Source organism: Sardina pilchardus, chromosome 15 (assembly GCF_963854185.1).
Source record: "Sardina pilchardus chromosome 15, fSarPil1.1, whole genome shotgun sequence".
Classification (NCBI taxonomy): Eukaryota; Metazoa; Chordata; class Actinopteri; order Clupeiformes; family Clupeidae; genus Sardina; species Sardina pilchardus.
Window position 1 is genome coordinate 25,412,168 of NC_085008.1, and position 19,538 is coordinate 25,431,705.

The following is a 19,538-nucleotide window of genomic DNA, read 5'->3' on the forward strand; positions in this document are numbered from 1 at the left end:
ATCATTGCCCCCGGGCCCTCTGGTGGATTCTTTTATTTTTTATTTATTTATTTATTTTTATTTTTTTCTCAACTCTTTCCAGGAGCTGGTCACACTGGAGTTGTTAAGCTAGCATGACGAATAATGTAAAAGCGGGCGACAGGCAAATATGCAGGGCGCCCAGTGAGAGAGAGAAAGAATCTACATGCAAACTGCCCCTTTAAATGATGCGCATGTCTGTCCTGCGCGAGCTCTTGCTGCGAGAATATTTATTGTTTTTATGAATTCGTGGTGGGTTTTCTCCTCCCGAGCTTCACTGCCTCCTGGACCACTTGCGGAGTTCGTGCTCATTACAGACGAGTTTACTCCTTGTTTTCGGATTTTTTACGAAAAAAGAACAGCTGGTTTTCCAAATGAAAAGAACAAGTGCTCGCGAGCTGATACAATAATTAGTATCCTGAAGAGAGAGCTGCTCACTTTTCAGCCATTCCACCTTCTCTCTTTTTTTTCTCCTTCACTGTGCTATTTTCCTTTTTTTTTTTTTTTGCCCTCACTCTTTTTTTCTCTACTCTTACTTTAAAACAGCCCCTTGCCCCAGGAAGTCATTGCATATGGATATAAATATGTGGGTAGATGACATGACATGGCTTTTTCACCGTCACAGAAGATAAAACACAATTAATTTCACATTTTCACATTTTAAAATACTGTAAAAGGTTAAACATTTTCTTGCTTTACATGAATTTGTTGTTTTAATACCTGAGTTATTTATCGCTTTTTCAGAACTTTGAGCCAAACCTTACAATTGTCCTATGGTGTGATGGTAGACAACATAATTATATAAATATTAACTTTTATAAATAGAGGAAATAATGTTTCAAATTTTTAATGAACGCTCCTGGCATAATTGTGCAAGTGTCTATTTTACTAAGTGGCAATCACTTTTCCCATACATACATTTCTAAAATGGTAGGAACTCCGTAAAGTTCGTCACAGAAAAAAATGTCCTTTGGTGTTATGCAATAACCTGATGTTAAGTTGGCCAAAATCATGGACAAATACATTTAGTTGAAAGACCCCATTCAAGGTCATGTGACTGAAGACCCCAATGAAGCCCTGGAGCAGTGAACATGGTGAGAATTTCTCTCAGAGTTGCTCAGATATTCAACTATGTTTTCAGACCACTGAAGTAGTTAAGTTTTTTTGTCCTTTGGTGTGACACCCCTAAATGCCATTTTTGTATTAAAATTTGTATTTTTAACAGCAGGACTATGTAATATTATGCAAGTGCATGATGTCAGTTGCTAATGACAGCTCAGTTAGTATTAGCATGGTCATTAACTGCCACAACAGCTTAAATGTCCTTTGGTGTGACAGGAAATGTCCTTTGGTGTGACACTTATAATGACTTAAATTCAAATATTTATTGCTGTTTTAGAGACGACATACAATGTTCTGAAGTGTTACTAAAGCAACTATAATATAAAGTACATAAATCTAAAACTTTTTTTTTTATAACAGAAAGAACCTCCCTGCAGGACCTGTGGCCCAACCTGCCCTGGAACTTCCAGTGTTGCCACCAACGAATAGAATGTCATTGTAGATAATTGTGTCAAGTATGATTAAAAACTGCTCTAACAGCTGAAAAAACAGCCTGACCAGCTTAGGGTGGTTTGCTGGTTGACCAGCTTGTTAACCAGCTTGTTTGGCCACCCTATGATGGTTAACCAGCTATAGACCAGCAAAAGTCATGCAAAAACATACCTGCAGCTTACGATGGTAATTCTGCTGGTTTTGCTTGTCGTACCATCTCACGCTGGTCATTTTAGTTGGTGTTGCTGGTCTACATTACTGGTTTTTACTGGTCATGCCAGCTTATGTTGGTCATAGCAAACCAGTATGGCCATCTTACACCTACAATGTAAAGCTTGGCAGGCTGGTCACCAGCATGACCATCTCACACCAGCGGTATCCCACACGACAGGCTGGTCACACCAGCATGACCAGCTTCCTTAGATGGTCACGCCAGCATGTCCACCTGGTGGCCTAACCAGTTATACCAGCAAAGACCAGCAATAGCTGGAGGAAAACCAGCAAAAAACAGCTAAAACCAGCTACCAACATCAACATGGTTTCTTGCTATTTTTCAGTAGGGATGTTTTAGATAGAGTGTACTTCATGAATGTAACGCAATGTTTTAAAATGGAATTTCCCTATTGAGGATTATGGTCCCTCTTTTGGCGATCAAAAACGGATGGTCAGAAGCACAACGTTTATAGACATTAAAGGCATGGCAGTCCACATTCACTAATTTAATGGTGTGATTTTGTCAGGTGCTGGACACAAAAGGGTTGTTCTTATGTCTCTTAATCAGTCATGGGTGTGTTTTGGGCGTAACATCCTTTAAAACAATGAGAATAATATCTATCATTTCCTTCAACAGCAAACAATGCAACTTCACACAGCACATTTGAAGGAATCTGCATGCACACAAGACTATATGGAACAGGGATTCCACTAAACCTTGCTTTACTTGTGACTAGCAGAGTTTAGCCTACATGCATCTGCACTCACCTATTATTTGAACTCATAGACAAAGTGAAACTTCACCGTGGTTTCATAGTCGACAAATTAGTTCAACACAGTTAAGTACTATTACTATTGACTGACAATGGGTTATCATAAAAAAAATAGCCTGGAAAAAGCAACACTTATCCAACAAATGTCCTCCTTTATCACTGTTACAATAAACACTACATATATTCTGACTCACTTCATGCAATAGCTATCTTTGTCCTTCAGTGTGACATTTTGTCCTATAGTGTGACAAACATAAAACAACAGAAAAACATCCTTAATTTCAAAACGTACTTTAAAAAAAGCCAGGTTTGGCATGAGGGGAGCTCCAATAATGGCTCCTCTTAGATAGGTACAATTTCAAACAGTTTTGTAAGGTTGGCGGAAAAAAATGTATCGACATTCATAGGAAAAAGTCAATCAAGTTCATCTATTCGTGGTGAAAATGATTGTAATTAGAACTTTTATGTGAAATAAATATAATTTTAAGAAAAGAATGATTTAATAATGTGAACAATTCTGTTTCATGTATTTTTTAATGTTATTCAATATCATTTCTTAGTACTTTTTAAATGTCACACCATAGGACACATTCACAGTGCAGATGAGTGTAAACGTGGAAAAAATAGGTGAGGTCATTGACGAAATGAGTGACCACTATTATTTTCAGAAACTACAGTTTCCATACTACATAAATATTTGTATTTTTTCTTTAAAAATTATGTTTTCCAAAAAAAACACTTTTTCTTGGCCAGATGTCAACTACCCATATGCAGTGGTCTGTTTTCAGGGAGAGCATTTCACAGGCGTGTGCAGCTGAACGTTCCTTTGTTTTTACTGTAGTGAAAATGCACAATGATGCACAATGATACACAATATCCATTCCCATGAACGGAACAAAAGTAAAGTAGGCGCTCGCTTCTTGTTGGGTTTTCGTTGGGTTTTCTACCATAATGTGTGTGTGTGTGTGTGTGTGTCGCTCTGGGTGTGAGTGTACACATTTGTACTGGTGTGCTTTGTTGAATGTAATATGAATGAATATAATGTATGTGTGTAATTGAATATAAGTCATGTGTGTGTCTACAACTTGTGTCTGTGTGTGTCTATGTTTGTGGTATTCGTGTGTGTGTGTGTGTGTGTGTGTGTGTGTGTGTGTGTGGTGTTCATATGTGAGTGTGTGTGTCCATGTTTGTGGTGTGTTAGTGTGTGGGTGCGCGTGTGTGTCCATGTTTGTGGTGTTCGTGTGTGTGTGTGTGTGTGTGTGTGTGTGTGTGATGTGCTGGCGGAACTAGTGTGGGCGGGTGGGAGTGTTGGTCCGTGTTGTATGATTAGAGATGAAAGTGGCAGTGGTTGCAGGGGCGCCTGTGTTTCTGGAACAGTTACATCGTTCAGACTACACTCACCCGCAGAGGTGGTCAGAACCTCCCTCCCCTCCCCTCCCCCCCCCCCCCCCCCCCTCCCCGACCCCCGGCTGTTTCTAGACGAGTGTGGCGGCTCTTTCCGGAACCTCCGCAGCACTAGCCAGAGCTGCTCTCGTCCTCCCCCTCCGTGAGCGGACGTGGCGAGCACCAGGAAGCGTAAACAAACAGGCCCCTTTACAAACGGGACCCTTTCATCCCGCACTCACACACCCCTGTTTGATCTTCCAAGAGACTGTCCGAAGCGCTGCGACGGTCACCGCACACACTCACACACCACTCACACATACACATACACACTCTCGCACGCACACACACACACACACACACACACACACACACACACACACACATGTAGGCACACACTCACACATACACACACACATAGGCACGCGCACACAAACACACACACGCGCACACACACACACACACACACTCACATATACACTCACTCTCTCTCTCACACACACACACACACACACACAGTGAATCTCAAATATATACAGCCACGCACACCTTGATGTCATATGTAGCCTGTGGTTTTACACATAAAAATTCCTCTAACTCCAGCGAGGAGCTCGAGGGCCACAAAGGCAGAGTTCATTAATTGGCATTTTCATTGGGATGCTACATTATACTATCGCCTCACATGACATAAACGTGATTTGCGTCTAAGATGTAGATCTGAAAATGACGTTAAGGTCTATTGAATGATCCTATAAGTAATTGATTTACATTACTCTGCAACACTTTTTTTTTAAACTGGTTTTATTCAAGTTCAAGTCAGGGGTTTGGTGATACACAGTTATTGGAATTGTTAACATGTATAGAGACAGACAGTTACAGTAGTGAGACAGGTAATTGGCCTGCATTGCAATGCTTTATCCTGCAGTTCTGAAAGCTATACCAGTGCTCTCCTCTAGGTGGCACTATTTATCTTTTAGAGCTCCTTCCAGTGAAGAGGATTTATTGCAAATAATTACAGTGATCTATATGCTTGTCTGTCTCTATCTATGTCTTTGCAGAACTATGTTACATTGTTACCACGGCATTCTCATGCAATGATGCTCAGAATAGACATTCCCCTGTCTGTTGCATGGAGTAATTAGCCATTCTGTCCAGCCCATGTGTCATCATTGAACACAAAGCAGTGCTTCAAAAAAAGGCTCTCTGTGTGTGTATGTGTGCGCGCGTGTACGTGTGTGTTTGTATGTATGTGTGTGTGTGTGTGTACTTGTATGTGTGTGTGTGTGTGTGTGTGTGTGTGTGTTTATGTATACATGTGTGTATATATATATGTGTGTGTGTGTGTGTGTGTGTGTGTGTGTGTGTGTGTGTGTGCGTATGCTGTGTGTTTGTGTGTATTGTGTCCATGTGTGTGTGAGAAGGATCCTCAGGCGACTTCAGAAGGTGCCGGTAGTAGTGGTGCGGGTCGGCCCGACCCTCAGCCCCGGTGCAACCTGGGAGCAGTATTGTGTTTCGGAGCTGAATTAGCCAGCACAAATGCAACAAAGGCCTGGCAAAGTGATTGATAATGATGGGAAACTGGAGACGAGGTTTAGCGGTGCGTAGCGGCATGCTGTGCTATACCACTGCCACGCTCTGCTCTGCCCTGCCCTGTTTGTTTGGCTTCGCTTTGTTTTGGAAGCACTTGAGCTATGCCAATGCCCTGGAGCCTCTCGGTCATTTCTGAACCGGAAAGAACAGCATTTGTTTTTTTTTTTTACAATGTCAACATTTTTTTGTGTGTAAAAAGAAAAAAAAAAAAACAAAGCAATTTATGTATGTATGTATGTGTTGTGTGTGTGTGTGTGTGTCTGTGTGTTTGTTTGTGTGTGTGTGTGTGTGTGTGTGTGTGTGTGTGTGTGTGTGTGTGTGTGTGTGTGTGTGTGTGTGTGTGTATGTGTGTGCGTGCGCGCGCACGCACACAGAAATACATTGATTGTCTATGCAACAGTTATTTTAAATGTAACTTCTCTCTAACAATGTGCTTCTGCGAGTGTTCCATGTTTTTCAACTGCGTTGTGTGTGTGTGTGTGTGCGTGTGCGGCTGCTGTCGCCTCATCAGAAGTCCTCACTGCTGTTCCCGGACTCTGCACTCTTTTGCCGTTCTGCAGGGGCTCCAAGCGCAGTAATGAAGATCGTTAGACCACTAGCACATCAAAGTAAATTCAAACCAAATGTGGGATTTGTTGGAGACTGATTGCAGGCTTGACTGTATTCACTATGGACCTTATTGCACCTATGGATCTGGTGGTATATTATTTATGTATTGCAACTTTAATCACGTGCAAAAAAAATAGTAGATATGGCCAAGTGAATAGATGATGGAAGAAATGGGTGACTAGATCAATGCATTGCAAAAATTCTACGCTATTAATTTAGGAACAGATTAGTCTTTTTTCTTTTTGTCTTTTTTAAAAAGGGGAAGGCGTAAAAGTGTTTTTTTTTTTTCTTGATGCTTACATTATTACGGACACCAATTACAGATTCATCTGTCTCTCTTTTTTTCTGTTTTAATTTTGAAAGGGGGAAGAGGTCTAATCAGAAAGTGTTTTCTTTTTGCTTGACATTTTTATTGAATGGCCCTTCATGTCCTGTCTTTAAGGCCGTCCCAGAGACACGTAGGGAGCCCGTTGGGGGGCTTTAGGGCCTGTGGGGGTTCATTAGCCCCACACCACCGTGACTTCCTCCGCGCAAAACCACCTCCGCCGCTTCCCCATCCATCTCAGGCCTCGGCCAATGACAGATTGACACCACAAATCACCAAGGAAAGTGAAAAGAGAGAGAGAGAGAAAGAAAGAGAGAGAGAATGAAAAAGAAAAAAATGCTGAAATACTCTGAGGATTATGCAGCGAAACAGCATTATTTTTACTCCAGCGAACTCTGTTTTTTTTGTGATGTTTATTATGTGTGAGAGGTGTGGGAATTAAAAATGGTGATCTGTCTCCTCCCTGCCCACCTCCCCCCCTCCCCTCTCTCCCCTCTCCCCCCTCCTTCTCCCCTCCCTCTCCCCTCTCTCCTCTCCTCTCTTCCATCTCTCCCCTCTTGTCCCCATGGAGGAATGAGTTGAATTTGAGAGAGTGAGATAAGTGCTCTCTCCATTGACTGAAAGCACTGCTAAAAAGTGGGGGGTAGGCAGCACGGGAGAACAATTCCCACTGTTAAATGCCTGACACTATAACTCAGGGTACTCTTGTGTTAGACAACATGAAGAGGCGGTCTTTGTTGTGTTTTTTTCCCACCTTCTATGTGTGTGTGTGTGTGTGTGTGTGTGTGTGTGTGTGTGTGTGTGTGTGTGTGTGTGTGTGCATGTGTGTGTGTCTGTGTGTGTGTGTGTGTGTGTGCGCGTGTGTGTGTGTGCGTGTGTGTGTGTGTGCGTGTGTGGGTGTGTGTGTGTGTGTGTATGTGCGAGTGTGGGTGTGTGTGTGTGTGTGTGTGTGTGTGTGCGTGTGTGTGTGTGTGTGTGTGTGTGTGTGTGCGTGTGTGTGTGTGTGTGTGCGTGTCAGTGTACTGGGCCAAGCCATCTGCAGGACAGCTCTTACTGGGTATCAGTGCACCTCCTAAAGCTGTGGTCAAAGACTTTGGTGGATTGGTGTATTCGGGGGAGGTGTGCGGCCTGCTAGGCTACAGCCGGTACAGTAATACTCATTGATGTAGTCCACAGTTGCCATCTCGGGGTGCCTTTCTCACCCCTGTGCCGCTTGCTTGTGATGTAAATATTATCTTTCGGCTCCCTCCCTCCTAAGCCGCCCACACATCAGTAGGCACCTTTATGTTGGGATTAGCATCCAGCCGGGGGAGGCTAGATTTCGCCGAGACCCCCCCCCCCCCCACCCCCTTTCCAGTGGCTCCCCTTCGAGGTAGCCAGCGCCATAGACACGCCGTGCGGCCCCTGTCTGGCTTTAATGACCCACCGGCCGGAACCAAACTTCGCCAACTGACCGACCAAGAAAGACAAGATTTTTTTTTTTCTCAAGCACGCTAATATTGTTTTATTCTTTCTTGGGATATGCTATTTTTTTTCATCAGTAATAGTACTTTCCTAATATAAGTAAATCTTTAAGATGTTTAGGAATGTGAATAACTGTCAGTCTGTTTTTTTTTTTTTTTTTTTTTTTTAAAGAAAAAAAAAATAACCCTTACTGACCTTAATCAGACATGGGGGGGGGCGGAAGAAGTGTCAGTAGTCTTAAATGAAAGGAAGTTATCTGGAGGTGTTTTGTTGGGCTAACCCTAACTCACTTGAAAGGTCAAATTACTGGTTGTGTGGTGTGTCTCACTCACTCCGGAGAATAGGTGTTATCTTCTCCAGCCCGTCTCTGATATCTGATCCCGTCTTTAGCGTTGCCGCTGCCTCTGTGGTTTAAGCTGTCCAGCAGGAAGACATTCAGCCAGGCCTCCTCCTTCTTGAGCTCTTTTGTTGCTTTTAACGGCTCCTGGACCATGAAGAGCGACAGGAGACGGAATTGATTTCTGGCATGTTACAAATAACACTTGATACCCGCATTCAGGTTCCTTGACAACTCTTATCCCCTCCGAAAAGAAATGTTGTCATTGTTGTGTTTGAGGGCGGCCATCACAGCCCATTCAGCAGAGGTCTTTTCAGAAGCAGAGTGCTGTACTGTACAACAACTTAGCTGGCTTGCACTCATGGGTACAGTCTGTTAAAAATGTACAGCTCGGCAATGTCCAGATTCAGCTCTGATGCTGGCAAGGTTCTTCATGTTAGACTGTATTTTTGTTGAGGGGATACATAAAAGTTGTATCTTCTAAGCGTTCGAAGCGTGGCCTATGGTGTTTGGTTTTTAGCTCAGGGTTAGCAACAAGCTGTAACAACGAAGTTTCGTGTTGTGACTGGCATGGAAGCGGGTATGTTGACCAGACCAGACAGCTGCCCTTCGACGGGACAGGATATGAGCTACTAGGTCAAAGGTGACAAAGAACAGGCTGTATTCATGATAGCAACAATGGGAGAAAATGCCAGTGTTTCTGAAGAGTGTGTTTGAAATGGTCTTCGACGGAATGAAAACTATTCTCTTGTGCTTCGTTGCAGATCAATCGTGCTCCGAGCTTCAGCACCGATCAGAGGATTGATTATGATGTGAAGAAGGGGGCCCTGCTCAATGCCCTGAAACTGCTGAACATCAGGTAGGCTCAGAAGCCGCTGTAGTGCACCGCAGCGTACCAGTCTTGCCCTCGGTTTGATTTCTCTGGAATCATCAGACGCAGTCTCCCGAGCCCCATTACAAGGAGGACTGCGGAATTAAACAAAAAGCACACATTCAACCCTGAGATGGCTAAGGCTGTTTAATGTTTCACACACTATTGATTCCCTCATCTCACAATAGAAACTTTGAAACCTTTTTGATGTTAGTAGATCTTTTTTTTCTGTTATTGTGTGCAGAGATACGGTGGAAGAGAACATTTGGAAGTCTTGCATGGTGGATTTGGGGTTTTTTTTCTGTCGTTGTGGAAAAACTGTGTGTTTTAACTTTGTGAGTCATTTTTTACTCCGCAAACTGCCTTTTTCTACATGCTGAAACCATCACGCAGAGAATTCATGATGACAAGGCTAGCCCAGTTATGGCTCCCCGCACGTTTGGCGCATACTAGAGGGCGGAGTTTAGACTGAATCACCAGTGAGACTTATCGTGACTGGCAGAGGTGAAATCCACGTCACCGTTTCCCACCTGTAAAAAAGCGAGTTGTAATGCAACTGGACTTCGTCATATGGGAGGATGCGTAATTAGTTCTCCAAGGAGGAACTGCCAACTCCAGAGAGTGCGTATTTGAAAGACGATGAGGACATTGACATGTATTTTACTAACGAGTTAAAGCTTATAGTTATTTGACAGGAAAACATTTTATTTGATTTAGTGAAGAAAATTGATCATTTACTTACACAGAAAATTGCATTGATGTTTAACATTTAGTAAGGAATAGGAATTTAATTTCAGAATGCTTTGATTCATATTTATATCATTATTAATCACATATCTTCTGTCTTATCTCTGACAAACTGTTAGTAACACTCTCGGAGTTTCAAGTTACGTCAAATTCAAAATGTTGCTGGCACACACTGCAGACCCTTTTTATCAGGCAAATCTGAAGGCGCGTGGCCTGTCTTTATCAGTGGCATGTTTTATCAGAATGTTCATTCTGTTGCTCCTGATATAAGGTAATATACCACGGCTATGGTATGTTGATTAAGCAGTGGTAACCAGTCTCAAAGGTTAATCCACTGCATTCCAAATCACTCCAGCACATTGTCAGTTGCACGCCTAGTAAATTCGGTCCTTTGGCGGCCCGAAAGGTGCCGGATTTCTTCTCAGTGAAAAGGGAAGTATTTTACCTTTGCCCAGTCAAGATTATCCAGTGAATAGTGTGGACACCTTTAAGATCAATAGCACTGTGTTTGGTGAGATCTTAGCACAGTAAGAGTTTTTTATATAAAAAAAAGAGAGAGAGAGAGAAAAAAATAGATGTGGACACAGGAGCACTCCCCAGAAACCCAGGGCATTTCCTAGCCTTTGCTACCACAGTGCAGCAGCACATTTGAAGGGTCAGTGGGCTTTCTGTCTTTCCCCTCTACCTCCTCCTGTCAAAAACAAACCACAAAAAAAAAAAAACACATCTCACCTCGCTAGAAGCTTCCATGCGTTCCACACTCTCACCGCTACCTCTGTATGTGTGTGCGTGTGTGTGTGTGTGTGTGTGTGTGTGTGTGTGTGCAATCAGGGCGAGCGATAAGAGGCGTAACCTGGCCCAGCAGAAGGCCGAGGCCCAGCGGCGTCTCTACGGCCAGGGCTCCATGAAGAGGCTCTCGTCCGTCTCCTCGGAGCGCGAGCGCCAGAGACACACCCTGGAGCGCCGAAGAGAGGAACTGGTACGCTTCACACATGACCAGCTGAGTGGACATCGCTTCCTAGTGGTTTTTTATATATATATATTCTTTCACAGGCAATTATTTATTGATTTTGGTTAAGATCAGCACAGTGTACTGTGAAGAAACAGACAGAGAAGCAAGCAATAAATAGCTAGAAGGGTAGGTTAGAGTTATGGCGACAGTGATACATTTGTGCACAAATACGTTGCAGCTTTCTAGTTATTGTTGCAGTGGCTATGTAGCATTACAGTATAATGCAAAAGTGGCATTGATAGTATTGAGGTATTTTGTATTGACCTAACCTTACTATTGGAAATTCCCTGGAGAGACCACTGACGACACGGTATTGTAGTGCTATGACCGTGTATTGCATCATTTAGAGAGTTTGAAAGGCATTCACAGATCATTTAAGGTCCTGTCTCTCACTTTGACAAAGCAGGCTTCTGAAATGTTGTTTTTGCTTGTTGTTAAAATATTCAAAAGTAAAGATTATCTTTTTTTTTTATTGGATACCAGTACCCAAACAGTCAATCTATAGTTTCTAAGGAAAGAACTCACTGTATTTAGTTTGAAGTTTAGAAGCTTCTTGCAGAGGGTATTGTTTCTAATACTTGAATAGACAAATATACTTCATTTAATAGAATTTACAGCTTGCAGTTGTATTCTTTTCTTCTTATTATTGTTATTATTTTAAGTGTTTTACAAAGTTTGTTGTGTGTTCGCTAAGTGTTCACAGTGGGCCTATGAATCCCATTAATTCTAGAGGGCCATTTTTAGCCATGTTAAGAACATCCTGTTTTTGAGATGTGGGTGCTGAGCCAGAAAATCATCAGGAGGCAAACGGAGGAGGAAAAAAAATATATGACAGCTAAAAAGAGAGCTCCTCAACCCCATCCATGGAAGTGGCAGATAATTACTCATCTGAGCATCTCTGATGCTGTTCCCACACAAGACGCAGAGGACGCGCGGCAAAAAGCACAGTTCTTTCTTATAAAGATACATTCTGATGACTGATGATAGCACATAACAGTATGTTTGTGGAAATTTTACAATTGTTATAGGCTCGTAACAGATTCACCAAAACAAACAAACAAACAAATAAACAAAGCAAAATGCTGAAAACAAAAGAGAATCAGAATTAGAATCGGTTTTGCCAAGTGAGTTAGCGCACTCAAGGACTTGGTCACCAGATCAATGATGTCAATGGAGCCCTATTTAGCAGGCTGGCATAACTTCTAATCTGGACACCTGAGTACCTCTCTTGGTCCACACAGACCTCGCCCAGGACACGATAAGTCTACTCTATTATTCATGAGCTTAGTTATTGCCGTTTTGGCTCCAGCTTCTAAACCAGGTGAGAGGCACTGAACCATAAAGTGTTTGTTTTGCTCTTTTATTAGTCTTTTCTGTCAGCTAGGGTAAAGGTGTGCTGCAATGCATCCTCTGTATGGCTCTGCTGGGGACGTTCAGCAGGTACGGGGGGGGGGGGGGGGGGGTTGCAGAGGAACATTCAGCGGAGATTGGTGACGGTAATAGGCGCTACGCCACCAAGTCTCCTGCTAGTTGACCAGCTGACCTTGGCCCAATTACGCTGTTTTATGTGTTCAAATGGGAGTGCGGTTATTAAATCTGTAAGAATCATGAACGGTCATGGGTATACTGTAGATGAATGTGGCGACTACATAGACTGTTTACCCATGCAACTTTTGTTTTAAGTAGTCTGCTCGCTCTCTAATATTTGATAAAAGCCTGCAATTGGGGAAAGTGCTCTGTTGCACTCTGCATTGCTGTTCTGGATTGCTTTTTAAGTGTTGTAGGGTAATTCATGATGTAACTTAAGAGTGTGTAGAAAATTAAATTCTTCATATCATTTTTATGATGGTAGTTGTTTTTGACCACTTTCGGGAAAGGCACCGCTGATTAGATGAAATGTTGGCACTTGAGAGTGTTTTATTCCTCTTTATTTTTCCCTCTTTAATCCTGTCCTCGCTTCAGAAAGAGCGTCTGGTCCAGGTCCGGAAGCAGATTTCCCGGGAGGAGCACGAGAAACGGCACCTGGGGAACTACAGGTGAGGCTTGGATGCGTGCCAGTAACCTCCGCTGTAGTCGCCTGCCGACTCCAAACCAGATCTGGGCCGGCTCTGAGCCAGCTCTGCTCTAGTCGTCTGTTGCCAGGGAGATCCTGTGGGAGAGCCCTTCTCTGGCCCCTCTCTGTTTAACAGGGTCGTTCATGGAGCACTCCACTCTCCAGGGCATAAATACTGTAGAATTGAGAGATGGGGGGAAGAAGGAGAGAGAGAGAGACAGAGAGAGAGAGATAAAGAGACAGTGAGAGAGAAAGAGAGAGAGATAGAGAGGGAGAGAGAGAGGAAGAGACACAGAGACAGAGAGAGAGACAGGACCTCCCTGGGCTGTCCCAGATGGAATAGATTTGAGTCTGCTGCAACAGAGCTTGGTCCACTCCCGCTGACTAGCCATAGTAACTGTGATGTTAAAGCTTTCTAGCTGCGTATGTCCACAGCGACTGATATAGGGTGGCATGGCCTGCGGCTACCGCTGGTTTGGAAATAAACTCAGCTACATTCATGTTTGGCCAACATTTGACTGGTGGCTGGTTTTAATCTCCATCCCAGGTCACTAGTGTGACACGGCCCAACCTCACTTTTCCACTCGAGTGCTCAGATTGGGATGAGGTGCTGAACTGTGGTTCAAGCCAACATGCACAAGGCTGGTCGCCTCATAAAACATGCTCTCCAACACCTTGACACTCACCTTTGCTCTGTGGTGTAGTCTAGTTAGCTGTAGTGGATATACCATGATGTAGTAGTCTAGTTAGTTGTAGTGGGTAGGGTACTGTATACTGTGATCAACCCCAAATGTTAATACCTATCCTTGCCTAGTTTAAGTGGGTACTGTATACTGAGGTGGTGATGCTTTTATAGTGGGTACACTGCATAGTCCTGTGTATCACGTTTAAATGCTCTATGCTCTTAATTCGTTGTATTGGTCTGGAATGTTTGTAATGAAAGACATTCTATATTAATATAAGGTACATTTATCTCACACGTGTAGTAATATGCAGACATATAACGTATAGTAACGTATAACGTATAGAAATATTCACCTATCTCACGCACTGTACATTTATCAGCTCATCAGACATGGGTGTCACCAGTATTTCATCTGACGCTCTGGCATTATTAGTAGATATTAGCGCCGCTTGATAGCTGTGCTCTTCTGTCTGCCTCCGGCTCCTCTCCTCTCGGCGCTGGAGACTGGAGAGGCTCTTTGTTGTGGAGGTGGATTATTGTTTGTAACCTCCAAACAAGCCTCCTCAGCGGGGGACTAATAAGGAGCCTGATAGTCTAAATGCACAGCAGCAGGAGTAGATTTAGGGGCGCTCATTAGCGGAGGCTCCTAACTAACTTAGCCCTCCGCTAAATTAAACGCGCGGGCTTCAGACGCAGACGCGCCCGAGTTCAAAGCCAGTCCGCCACATGTGGTCATTACAGCTTCCATCAGTCATTATATACGAGCGGGGGTCAGCCCATTTCTAAGGCATTGTGTGACCCTGCAGAATTTAAAGTTGCATTACAATTAATGATAACGGTCGTGTCGGCGCCGTGCAAGTCCCTGCGCACACAAAAGGTTCTTCAGGCCCCTAACAGAGATGTGTGAAGTGGTGTTGAGTTCCTGCTCTCTCACACAGGAACTGAACTGACCTCATGTTTGGAGAAGATGAGAAGTAAACATGGCCATGATTGTGACCAAAGGATATCTTACGCATAAATTAAATAAACGATGGATTATTTTAATCATGTTGTAGAAAACATGTTGTTTACTCATATGCAGACTGCAGAAAGAAGCAAAAACATGAGACGAGAACGCATTAGTCGTGAAGAGCGGCTTTGGACATTACTGTAGTGCAGGATTTAATCAAACTGCTTCTCGTTTCTTCCGTAATTCATTAATCAGGCTAATCCGCTCTATTGTATTCCGCGGACGCTAATCTACCTCTGCCGTGGAGCACTTTTCCCCGTGTTTATGTCCCGTCTCTTCGTTTATCAGCGCAGCTCGCAACGGTGGGGCTGCGCGCCTCTACATCACCATTAGCTCTTATTTGGGAGAATTCGACTCATCTGAGAACAAGCAAAATGTTTACCCAGCGTGTGTGTGCTCTGTTCCTACAGTACGTTCTGAGGTGGGAAATGGCGCCGTAGAAGAATGACTGAATCATTATACAAGCTTAGGCCAGTGTTTTTACAGTACAGAGGCCAGTATCACTGAACATTTACTGAGGCCAGTATTACGGAACATTTACTGAGGCCAGTATTACTGAGTTTTTACTGTCTCCAGTATTGCTGAGTTTTTACTGAGGCCAGTATTACTGAGTTACGGAGCGCTCCAGGCTCAAGACAGGAGTCAAAAGATTATTTTGACCAGTTGACAGAAACACTCGTAGACTAAGCAGCATTAGGTCATTAGCGTTTGGAAGCCAATGCTGGAGTTATCTCCAAACATCTCTACTAAAGGTGTAACCTTAGTCCAAAAGTAACTGGTGGAGAGTGAGCAATCTGCCAGGTCTAGGTGGAGGATTAGCGTATGTTGGTTTACTTTGGTTTATCCCTTGATTGTTAAAGAGATAAGACATCTGGTAAAAGACTGAACTCTAGCACAGACTCCTGAAATCAATCAGTCTTTTAACACCTTCCCCTGTTCAGGTCAGGCTTGCAAATGCGATTAGTTTATTTTTGGTGCAATTGCCGAAAGCAAATAAGGCATGAATGTCGAGATTAAGTATGAAGATGTAAAGAGAGAGGTGTATAGTGCTCTAGTCCCCTGTGAGTTTAGAATAAACATTCAAAGCGGTAAGTAAAGGCATGAGCTTCAGACACGTGTCTAACATGAGCTGTCACATCACTGGGCCTAAAGAATGCACTAATGCACAGAACAAAAATGTCTTACTTTTAAGTGTACTTAAAAGAACTGTCGAGATGTGTCTGACGCATAAAAATAACCTTCTAAATGCTTTGCCCATCAACAGTCTTTTTTCTTTTCTTGTCATTCTCTCTCCTCTCCCTCCCTCTCTCTCTCTCCTTCTCTCTCCCGCGCTCTCTCACTCTCTCTCTCCCTCTTGATTGGTCCTGCCCTGGTCCCTTATGTCCTCCTGCTGCCTTTCCTTCTTTTATTCACTGCTCTGTATCACTCTATCACTTTCTCTTGCATTCTCCATCCTTCTCTTTTTCTTTCCCTCCATCTATCTCCCATTCTCTCTCTCCATCCATCCTTCTCCCCAACCGTCTCTATCCTCTGCCTTATTCTCTCCCTTTTCTCTCTTCGATTTCTCTCCATCTGTCTCTCTCTCCCTCCATCTCTTCCCTTCCCTTTCTCTCTTTCCTCCATGTGTCTCTCTCCCTCTTTCTTTCCTTCCATCTCTCTCTCCATCTCTCTCTCTCTCTCTCTCTCTCTCTCTCTCTCTCTCTCTCAGACGTATTTACCCCCCAGATGACAAGCTGCTCTTGGAGAAGTATGAAAGCCTCCTCTCAGCTGCCTTTCAGATATTTCTCGCCGGGCGGGCGGCCTCACTTCAAAAGGAAATGAATAATCCTCTGAAACGAATGAAGGCATGTACCTGAGACTCGGCAGCCTTTAGTGCTCAGTCGTGCAGTCTCTCTCTCTCTCTCTCTCTCTCTCACACACACACACACACACACATGCACACATACACCTTTCTCTCCATTTCCCTCTCTATTCAAATTCTCATAGAGAAAGAGAATGGGGTAGATTATGTGTGTGTTATTTCAATATGTCCTTGTATAAAAGCCCTTTAAAACCTGCACACAAAACCCCCCTAAAACACACACCGATACAAAACAAATGACACTTTAAATGTTTTATGACCTCGTCTTTGTCTCGGACGGTTTTGTCGAAGCGCGGCCTTTCTCATTTCGCTCAAGTTCATCATCTGCTCTGTGTGCTTTCTCTTTGCGAGCCCCAGGATGTTGATTTTAAAAAGGGGAGATGGAGAAGTCTTCCAAGGCTGAGACGTGCATCTGGGCATATGAATAAGCCGTTTTTTTCCCCCTTTTTCTTAAAAAAAAAAAAAGCTTCAAGTGCGAATGCGCAACACTTTGCTGAATAACCTTCAGTCTGAAAAGCTTGTTAAATCTTTAAAGTCACAATGCAGTTCCTTCACTGTTGGTTGAAGAAGAGGACTGCTGTACAGGAGGGGGAAGGACGGAGGTTGAGCGGGGGAGGGGAAGAGTGTGTGTGTGTGTGTAGTGCTGTGCGATATGGACAAAAAGTTATATCCCGATATAGGCAATTCTATACCACGATAACGATATATATCCCGATATAGAATTTCTACTTAAAATTATATATTTACATCCACACATGAATGCAAATTTTTCTTATAATTTCTAAAAAAATTTTTTTTAACAGTTGTGGTTGTGTACAGTAGGTGTAATTAAGTGCCTGTCGCTTTAAGAAATATGTGAGAGAAAATAATGATGTTAAACCCAGTAGTAAGCCTAATGATCTAAATGCCATAGCCTAGATTGGTTAGCAACACACATTTGAGTGATATTGATATTAGCCTATACTTGTGTGTTACAATAGCATCACTTAAACTAGCACTAATGTCTCGCTGTTAATAGCACTGCTGCGCATACCAGTGTGTGTGAGGGGGGGAAAGACACACAGCCACAGGCTAGCTTTTAGGGGAGACCTGCCTTGCGCGCACCGCTTCTTCAGAAAAACACAGTCATTCTTAAACGTATTGTAAAGTAGGCTAACATTAGGTGTTGTGACATTTTTAATTTCAGGGTATTGCAATACTTTTGTTGTATCGGTGCACCGTGCAACACTAGTCTTTATGCCAATGTCAAAAAAGTTTAATTTGTTTACTATTAGCTGCCTGCGTTAATTTGCCTGGCCACCCATCCCGAGTCAGTAAATTAAGTTTACGTTGCCCGCTGCGAGAAGCGGCAACGCACCCGCAGTTGAATTGTCTGAGCAGTCACAGCCACACACGTTAAAATTACGATATAAACGGTAGAGGACTGTATCGTACGATAGACACTTTTCTGTCGTACAACGATATATATACCGTAGTATCGCACAGCACTATGTGTGTGTGTTTGTGTGTGTGTGTGTGTGTGTGTGTGTGTGTGTGTGTGTGTATTTGTGTGTTTGTGTGTGTGTGTGTGTGTGTGTGTGTGTGTGTGTGTGTGTGTGTGTGTGTGTGTGCGTGTGAGTGTGGGAGAGAGAGAGAGGGATAGAGCAAATGTGTGTCTGCATATGTGTCTATGTTTGTGAGACAGAGAGAGAGAGCGAGAGAGGTGGGGTTTGTGTGTTAAGGAGAGAGAGAAAGAGAGAGGGTGAATGTGTGTGTGTGTGTGTGTGTGTGTGTGTGTGTGTGTGCGTGCGTGCGTGCGTGCGTGCGTGCGTGTGTGCATGCGTGCGTGCGTGCCTGCGTGCCTGCGTGCCTGCGTGCCTGCGCGTGTGTGCGTGTGTATTATGTGTGTGTGCGAGGGGGGTGGTTCCCGTCACGTTGGCAGACGCCAGAGCAAGAGATAGCAGCGAGCGGCGGCGCCATATTTGGGTCTGGCGCAGAGGCCGAGTGGCGGCGTGATCCCGCCCCCCCGTGGCGAGCGAGCAGGCGGGACGGGATCAGGTGATCAGACGCGCGGGGTCCGTGCCAGCTCTTCTTTAGCCCCTGACCTTTTCTCCCACCAAAGCCTCCTCAGACATAAGTGCTCCCCTCCCCACGACCACGCTGCGCCGGACCCAGCCAAGTCTGCCGCCGTGCCGTGCCGTTCCGCACCGCACCGTACCGTACCAGCCCGCGCTCTCTCCGCCTCCGCCTCTCCACGGCTCGCCTTTTCACACCGGCAGCATTTAATCTTGATTTTATTAACAATGGCAAGCTGCTCGCGAACAGAGAGAGGATTAGAGGGCAAATCTGGGCTGCCAAAAAAGCCCAGGCCGCGGGAGGGCCTCTTTTGAGGTGTTTAATAGTAGAAAATCTGAGGGCAAATATTGGGATCTCCGATTGCAACAGACATTTTGGCTTTTTTTCTCGACAATCATAAATGTGCTACGTTGTTTGAGGGGAAGAGTCTTTGCACACACACTGTGGGCATTATCATACAGTTGCCTTGACAAAAAGAGCAGCAGTGCGTTAGTCATTGTTAGCATTTTAACAGTAAAATACTCCGACTCTGAAAAGTATTTTGGAAATGTCTTCAATACTATATTAGGAAAAGAATTGTGGATCTCAGTTCGAAGCAAGCTGTCTTTAGATTAACAAGTATTCTAGCCTGCCTATTTTGCATTTTAGTCAAGAAACTGCACATTTTACAGGCATAGATATTCATTTGGATTGTGGTTGGAATGTGCATGGAAGTTGAGAGGCCTATTCACCAAGTTCATTACGACTGCCGTTTAGGGTCTGCTGTCCATGTTGTTACTTTAGGCCTTTATTCACTACAATATGCAGATGATGTGAAACGGATAACCTGGCCTGGCTGTGAATGAGAGTGTTTGGACCAGTGCCAGCTCAGTGTGTGTGTGTGTGTCCTAAGAGGGATTAGTGTGTGTCTACAGGAGGAGGACATCTTGGATCTGCTGGAACAGTGTGAGCTGGACGATGAGAAACTCACGGGGAGGTC

General features: G+C 43.9%; 1 protein-coding gene across 1 annotated transcript in view; it reads left to right on the plus strand.

The window, feature by feature from the left end:
- The window catches only part of ttll7 (tubulin tyrosine ligase-like family, member 7), a 66,675-nt gene that overhangs the window by 25,522 nt on the left and 21,615 nt on the right, over nucleotides 1-19,538 (plus strand). The window contains exons 10-14 of the mRNA XM_062556126.1: nucleotides 9,031-9,125; nucleotides 10,716-10,863; nucleotides 12,859-12,932; nucleotides 16,352-16,487; nucleotides 19,474-19,538. The exon at nucleotides 19,474-19,538 is cut by the window's right edge and continues 22 nt beyond it. Coding sequence (XP_062412110.1) covers nucleotides 9,031-9,125; nucleotides 10,716-10,863; nucleotides 12,859-12,932; nucleotides 16,352-16,487; nucleotides 19,474-19,538 — 518 coding nt within the window. The remainder of the gene's footprint in view (nucleotides 1-9,030; nucleotides 9,126-10,715; nucleotides 10,864-12,858; nucleotides 12,933-16,351; nucleotides 16,488-19,473) is intronic.